The 7,075-nt window shown below is 55.2% G+C and overlaps 1 protein-coding gene across 6 annotated transcripts in view; it reads right to left on the bottom strand.

Moving 5' to 3' along the window:
- Nucleotides 1-832: 832 nt before the first annotated feature.
- PTPN5 (protein tyrosine phosphatase non-receptor type 5) overlaps nt 833-7,075 on the bottom strand; it is a 59,999-nt gene continuing 53,756 nt past the window's right edge. For 4 of the 6 annotated variants that reach the window (XM_032488880.1, XM_032488883.1, XM_014568051.2 and 1 more), the window contains 3 exons: nt 5,469-5,629; nt 5,263-5,376; nt 3,653-4,841 (listed from right to left, as the gene is read on the bottom strand). In XM_032488880.1, coding sequence (XP_032344771.1) covers nt 4,748-4,841; nt 5,263-5,376; nt 5,469-5,629 — 369 coding nt within the window. In that variant the 3' untranslated portion in view covers nt 3,653-4,747. Of the gene's footprint in view, nt 956-3,652; nt 4,888-5,262; nt 5,377-5,468; nt 5,630-7,075 lie in introns of those variants that run through there. The other 2 variants (XM_032488884.1, XM_032488882.1) reach the window with 2 other exon arrangements.

The raw sequence follows: 7,075 nt of genomic DNA, 5'->3' as shown, positions 1-7,075 counted from the left end.
TTTTTCACTCCTCTCTCCCCCGATCCCTACACTAAGATGTCTCTGGGCCACAGTCAGGGCTGCGAATTATTGCTATAATCACTTGAGTTTGCAACTTCTGGTCTTAAGTCCCAAGTGTTCCACTTCCTCTGCCTCACTGACCAGGAGGAATTGGCATAGAGTGTTTATCTGGCCTTGACCTCTGTCACAGAGGATTCTGAACGAAGGGCAATGACCAGGAGGATGGGTATTCAATGTCCTGGTCCCTGGCCATCTTTTAATCTCTTTCCTCTAGAGACATGATCAAAACAATCTGTTCTGCTCTGAGACCATTTCTCAGCTTTCCCTTGGATCTGCCCTCCCCTAAGTCTGGTCCCCAAAGGCTGAGAGCCTGGAGGCTCAAGTCACTTGTTCATGTGTTCATCTTCTCTCCACTGGCAGCTCCAAGTCTCCTTTTTCTTAAGTGGAGCAGGGCCAGCATTATTACTCAGAGGTAGATACAGAAGTAGATAAGGTTGCTATCTCCCAACTTCCTCCATGCCTGAAATTCTACCATTGGAGATTTGGGCATTTGCCTATGGCTCTGATCTCCCCAAGCAATTAAGAGGTCATTAATCACTCACACACACCATGCAATCGATTTTTCCTAAGCTGTTTCCCTGGAGATCAGATCAGTGAATGAGCATCCAGCTGGCTAAGCTTTACTGAAGCACAGATTAGAAGCACAGGTTGGGAAGGGTTGCTGGTGGTATCCTGGGCTCCTGAGGGGCTCAATAGGTATAAAGAGTGGAGGAAGACAGGCTGCCTTTACCTGATTCCTGACCCCTCCTCCACTCTACTTGCCTCTCATGATCTTGATTGTCTGGGAGAAGGTCTGCACTTGGGTGGTGGAGCTGGAGAACTCCATGGACATGTGTTCCGCAGCATCTGCTTGTGGTGAATGGTCGTCATGGTGACAGCAGGCATGGGCACTCACCTGGGAGGACCAGGGAGAGGATGAGTCCATGAAGAACAAGGAAGGGAGCAGGGGGGAGACTCAGAAATGCTCTTACATGTGTGTGTGTGTGTTGGGGTGGAGGAGGGACAGGACAGGTGGACACAAGTGAAGATGGCTGTGCACAGGAGAGGTGAAGAGAGGTCGGGCAGCAAGCCTATTCTCTCCGGCCTCTCTTCTCTTCCCTTGGTGCCTCCCTTTTCTTGGTTGGCTAGAAGTCCAATGGGCCTGTCCCCCATTTATTAACCCCAAACCATTCCAAGTCCTTGGAGGGGGAGGAGTAGGGTTTAGACTTACCCCTGAACCCAGGAAGGCCCAGAGGGAATTGAGGATCCCTATTGATAGCTACATGGAATTAGTAGGGTGGTGCTGGATGTTCCATCAGGAGGGAATGAAGTCAAACCTGAAAAGGAACTTCCTGACTAAGTCAAACTGGAGCGAGCCTTGAAGGGAAACTCCAGATCTTCTTGCAGGGCCCTAGGGACCCCTGGCATCGGGGGAATGCTAAGATATATGACAGCACATTTCTACAGCTCTGCTTTTGTTTGTGACATGGTAAAGACAGGCTCAGTTTTGATTTCTTATACTTTTTTTTTTGAATCAGTAATTCAATCACAAAATTAAAAAAAAAAACAGTAATTAACATCTCTGTGAAGAGGCTCCCTCCCACTCCTAGGCCCTCCATCACCCAACCCTCCCCAGCAGGTAACCATTTGTGGTCTTTAGGCTCCTTCTGGAGCTCCTTCATGCAAATATGAGTATGTTTTTGTCTTTTTCCCCTTGTTTACACAGAAGGCACCCCCCTTTCACTTGACACATCTTGGAGATCTTTCTGTCTCAGTTCATAAAATTTTCTCATTCTTGTTAACAGCTACACAGTATTCTGATGCATGGATGTACATGCCACCTTTTATTTAACCAAAGTGGCAAGTTTTTAAACCTCTATTTTAAGAGAAAGTGATGACTGAGAGAAATAACCTGTCCAAGGTCACTCAGACTAGAGTTCTAACTTCTTGACTCCAAGTTCACTACCTTCCAGGGTACCTCAAAGCCTTCTTCCCAGCCAGGAAGTTGGGGCTAAGCTTTACTCCCTCCTCTACAATATACGTCTGCCTGGTCTACTTTTCCCTCTTGAGTTCTGAGACCAGTCCCCTGTCCCAGCTCCTGCTGTCCCTCTCTGGGCTCAGAAGGTAGCAGGCTATGCCCCTTTCTTGAGGGAAGAGAGAAGCCTTACCTCTGCATGACCAGTCTCTCTTAACCCCCGAACGCTGTGTCCACCACTCTGGAGGTGTAGCTGGTGCCTGGGCTGTAGACTGGCCAGTCTCCTTCCTCCTTTGCCCCAGCAGTGGAGCCACCAAGAGTCACTGGCTCCTTAAATGGTTCCTGGGGGCGATCCCTTACTCAGGGTCTGCAGCTGCCCTGGCTGGTCGGCACATGGCTTTGAGGGATGGGGGGCTGAGGCTGGGGCAGGGGCTGGAAGAAACAGGGTGGACCGGGCAGGTGGGAGGCTGAGGGTGGTGGTCCTGGGGTATTTTTCCTGTTCTGTTGTGCAGAGGTTTTGGCTCTTTGTGCTGCCAGGTGGGACCTCTCTGAGCTGAAGGGCTCAGGGTAGAGTGTGTGTGTGTCTGTCCAACAGGGCTTGGGGAGCAAAGCAACGGATCTGTGTTTTCCAAGGACTGGGAGCAGGTGAGCCGGGAAGAGTCTGGTGGGTCTGTCATTTTGCACAAATCCAGGGGGCACCATTCATGTCATGCTCTACATGTGGTACCTGCACAGCCTGAGTGGCCTCATGGGCCACCCTGGGAGAGGACAGGGACATGTTAGCTCTCCTCCCCCTCCTACAGCCCAACACCCTAATGTGGGCAGAAGGGTAGAAGGGCCCATCCTCCTGTTGGAGGGTGGGTGGAGAGCAGGACCCCTTCTCTGGACCTCTATCCCAGCTACCCAAGCCACTCCCTGTTCTTTCCTCATTGTCTGTAGTATATCTTCATGCCCAGACCCTCGAACAGCCCACTCAAGGCTCTGCTACCTTGTAAGGACTTGCTGGTTGGTGAGTATCCCTGCCCAGGAGTGACCCACACCTGTCAGCAAAGGCAGGAGAGCTACTTTTGCTGCATCCCTGGGGGCTGGGGTAAGAATAGAGCAGGAGTGTCTGGGAGGCTCAGGATCTTTGCCTAGGGGCAGATTCCCGGGCTCCTTGGGTGGGGCTACTTTCAGCCCAGGACTTAACAAGGGAAATTGCTGGGCTGCAGCAGCTGTTGGGACCCACAAGGCTAACAGAGGATAACTGCGCTGGCCAACAGGGAGGGGCCTGGGTGTGATCTGAATGTCTCCTTGCCCCAGCCTTGGCCTCTTTGGCCCATATGTCAGAGAGATGGCCTGCCAGTCACTTTTCCTTCTCTAGAAGCCACCAACACCTGTCCTTGAAGCTTCCCATGGCCCCTGACTCCTGGCTGGGTGGGAGGGTGAGAGTGTGTGAGAATCCCATCCAATGGACTTTGGCTGTTCAAAATCTGGATTCACTTCATACTCCTAATCTCCACAAGGGGGCGCCAGGGATCTGGGGTGGGGGGTGCGGCACTCATGTGTGAACCTGTTCTAGGAGGAGGGGCACCAGGAGGAGGGTACAGTGAGGAAAGGAGTGGAGGGGGAGGCAATCACATGGACCCAGGAGGCTAGTTTTGCTCAAAATGCTCCATTTATTGCTCTATTCAATGACCACGAGCAAATTATAAAAAGACACCAAATGTCTCTGTCTGCCGTGGAATAAATATTTAAAGTCAGCAATAAAAACACGTGGCTCCAAGATAACACATGTTGCCAAAGAGTCATGCACGCCCTGCTGACGGGCTCTCAGTACACGCATGGACCCGGAACACACACAGAGCTACACGGGGTGACTTCTGGGAGGGATTTCCCATGGCGACACAGGAAAATGTTTCACACAGACCTGGGGCCGAGTCCCCACTCTACCCTCGGAGCTCCCTCTCTCCCACCAGGCTCCAGGTCCTCTGGGTTCACTGCCCCCATCCATCCCCTTCCTTCCTGGCTGCCTCACAGGCTGGTCACTGCCTCCTGAGGGCATCTGATACTCAAAGGCTACCTTGGCCGTGGTCCTCCTCCCCTCCACCCCGACCCACAGACCTCTCCCCAGTGAGATCTCTTTGCAAACCCCTCAGGAACCCCCCACGCCTGACCTCCAGGTCCTCAGGGGCCCCTGCCCATCCTGGTCCCAATAACTAGGGGCAAAGTGCAATCTGCCTGTTGGGAGGAGTGAGGGTGGGGGCCCAAGGCAGGCACCTCTGCCTGGGCTACTTAGGGGGTAGAGCTCATTACCCCTCTCCTGGGCCGAGGAGACACAGTGTCCGGTACAGATAGCAGAGATGGATGGACAGACGGAACACGCTGCAGCAGGACACATGGAGTGCGGCACAGAAACATTGTGGATCAAGTAGCAATGGAACCGTTGTTAAAAACTGAGGCCCCAGGTTGCAGAGTGTGGGTCAGGCCCTGGGGCCCCAGGCCTGGCCTGGCACATCCCTCCCCCATCCTGCCCCACTCCCCAATATGTACAGTAGGAAGAGCTATGTTGGGGGGCAGGGGCCAGGCCAAGGCTGAGGAGGGGGAGGAGGGGGAGCAGACTGAAGAGAAGGAAGCAGGAGAGGCAGGGACAGGGAGCAGGCCGGGCCGAGGCGGGGCCGTGGGTGTGGCCGGGATAAGGGCCCAGACTCAGGCTGGGTGGTACCCAGAGGACCTCAGGGGAGGAGGGTTTGGTCACTCTGGGGACTGGCAGGACAGCTGCTTCTCGTAGAGGCTCATGACGTGGTGCACAAACTGGTACTGCTCACACGTCTGGATCATGCCGCCCCTGCGCGGCAGAGACGCACAGTGGAGATAGGGTCGTAGGCGGATGGCTGCGGAGGCGCCCCAAACCCACAGAGTGCCAGTCATCTGTGAGGCACACCGGGGGCGGAGCCTTTGTGCAGCTTAGAGACCAAGCCTGGCCAGCCACGCCCCTCTGCCCCTTCCTGTCCCTCCCAGCTCTGGCATAGACAGCGGGGACACAGGTGACATATCCCACAAGTCTCAGCCCCTGCTCTTTCATCATCCATCAGCTGTTTCTCTCCCCTCTTCATCCAGCCACCAACTGGATGGAGCTCCTCTACCCATCTGTCCTCCCTACTTCCCGTCCGCCAGTCAGGCCCACGCGGTGTGTCCTGCCCCTCACCCCACGCACACAGCGTCTCTCTCTGCTGCCCCACGTGCCCCACCCCTGCCCACTGGCTGACCTGTCCTGACGGAGCTGGCACGTGGTCTTCAGGATGTCCACCACGCCCTCGTGCCGCAGCTGCTGGCAGCAGATGCTGGTGGCAATGAAGCAGCCAGTCCTCCCAATCCCTGCACTGAGGGCCGAGGGCACGGGTGGGTGAAGGGCAGGACAGCCCAGGAGCGGGGGGAGGCTGCCCGGCCCTAGTGGGTGTCTGGGAGGACCCACCTGCAGTGCACAACGATGGGGGCGCAGCGGGGCCCCTCCTGCTGGGCTGCCTCCTCCACCTCCCGCACCAGGTGCAGGAGTGGGGGGGCCCTGTCTGGGGTCTTCTGGTCAGGCCAGGACGTGAACCAGTAATGCTTCAGGCCTCGCTCTTCCGTCCCACTCTGTCCAGGAGACAGAGGCCCAACCCAGATACATGTGAACGCTTGGAGCCCACAAACCAGCCCAGAGATGGAGGTGGGAGGAGGAACCACACAGGAGGGAGGACACAGGGAGTTGGACCCCAGGCCTCTGCCACCTACACCATGTCGCCCAGCAGCACCAGACAGAGGCCCAGAGCCAGTTTGGCAGTGGGGGCTGGTCAGCAGCATCAGCACTGGTCTTCACACCAGTTCTGTCCCAGCAACTCCAGGACCATCCAAGAGAGGCGAGAAGTCCCTTCTCCAATTCACTGCTGTCTCTTGGTGACCCCTTAACAAACAGCCCAGTCACCCCCGGTCACATAGCCCAGAGCCCTGGGACTTCCTCTCATCTCAGTACACTTTCCTACCCACCCTCACCCCCTCCATGATCCCTTCTCCACCACCACCACCTCCACTTTGGCCTTTATCACCTCTGGACTGTGTGAGACCCTCCTTCCTCCTCCCTGACTGCCCCATCTCCACACGGGTCAAAACGGTCTGTCTACAGCACATGCTGCTCTCCTGCGCAGAATACTTTGACGGCTCTCATTGCTCTCAGAAAAAACCCTACCCTCCCTAGTCTTCAGCCTGGCAAATAAGACACACAGTACAGGGTGTACCCCTCCAGGCCCACCTCCTGCGAACTTGTACTGGATGTTCCCGCACTCCAAACTTCTGCTTCCCCCGCCCCTTCCACATACACACGCACAGAGCTAGTCTATCTTTCATGCCCTTACTTTTACTTTCTCTCTGCCTGGAATGCTTCCCCGACTTGTTTGCCCCCTGGTGAACTCCTACTCATCCTTCAGAACCCCATTCAGTACTATTCCTTCCAGGAAGCCCTCCCTGAGCACCCTATTTGGCAGAGTATCCTTCTTCTGTGTTCTTACCTACTTCTAGCTCAGTACTTATCATTTTTATAGGTCCTCCTTGAGGAGAGAGTCCAGGCTTTCGACAGCTCTGTGTTCCCAGTACCCAACTCAGAACCAGGCTCAGGACAGGCTACTTGTAAAGGTTTATGGACAGAAGTAAATACCCCCAAACCCTAAGCTGTCCCGGTTCTTCCCTAACCAGTACCACTGCATTGAGAAGATGAGGCAGCCCCCACCTCACCCCAGCTTCTCTTTTGGGGGAAATAGGAAGCTGGTTCCTTGGGCCCCTGGGTTACCTGGCCGTGACAGCTACCATGACTCTGCCCGGCACCTCCTCACCCTTTCTGCCCTCCAGCAAGCCTGTATCTTGGAGCTACTTAGGTGGACACTGCCCTGCAGGGGCTGAGTTCTCCCTGACACCCCATCCGGCACCTTTTGCAGTGGGAGAGGGCGGTTCAGAGGAACAAGTCTCAGGCCCTTGATATCCTATCCAGACCCTGTGGCTGCCAGCAACAGTGGACCTCCTAGGCTGTTTCTGGATAGGATGTCAGCTTCC

This window comes from Camelus ferus, chromosome 10, assembly GCF_009834535.1.
Source record: "Camelus ferus isolate YT-003-E chromosome 10, BCGSAC_Cfer_1.0, whole genome shotgun sequence".
Lineage (NCBI taxonomy): Eukaryota > Metazoa > Chordata > Mammalia > Artiodactyla > Camelidae > Camelus > Camelus ferus.
This window is presented reverse-complemented; position numbering and strand designations above follow the sequence as displayed.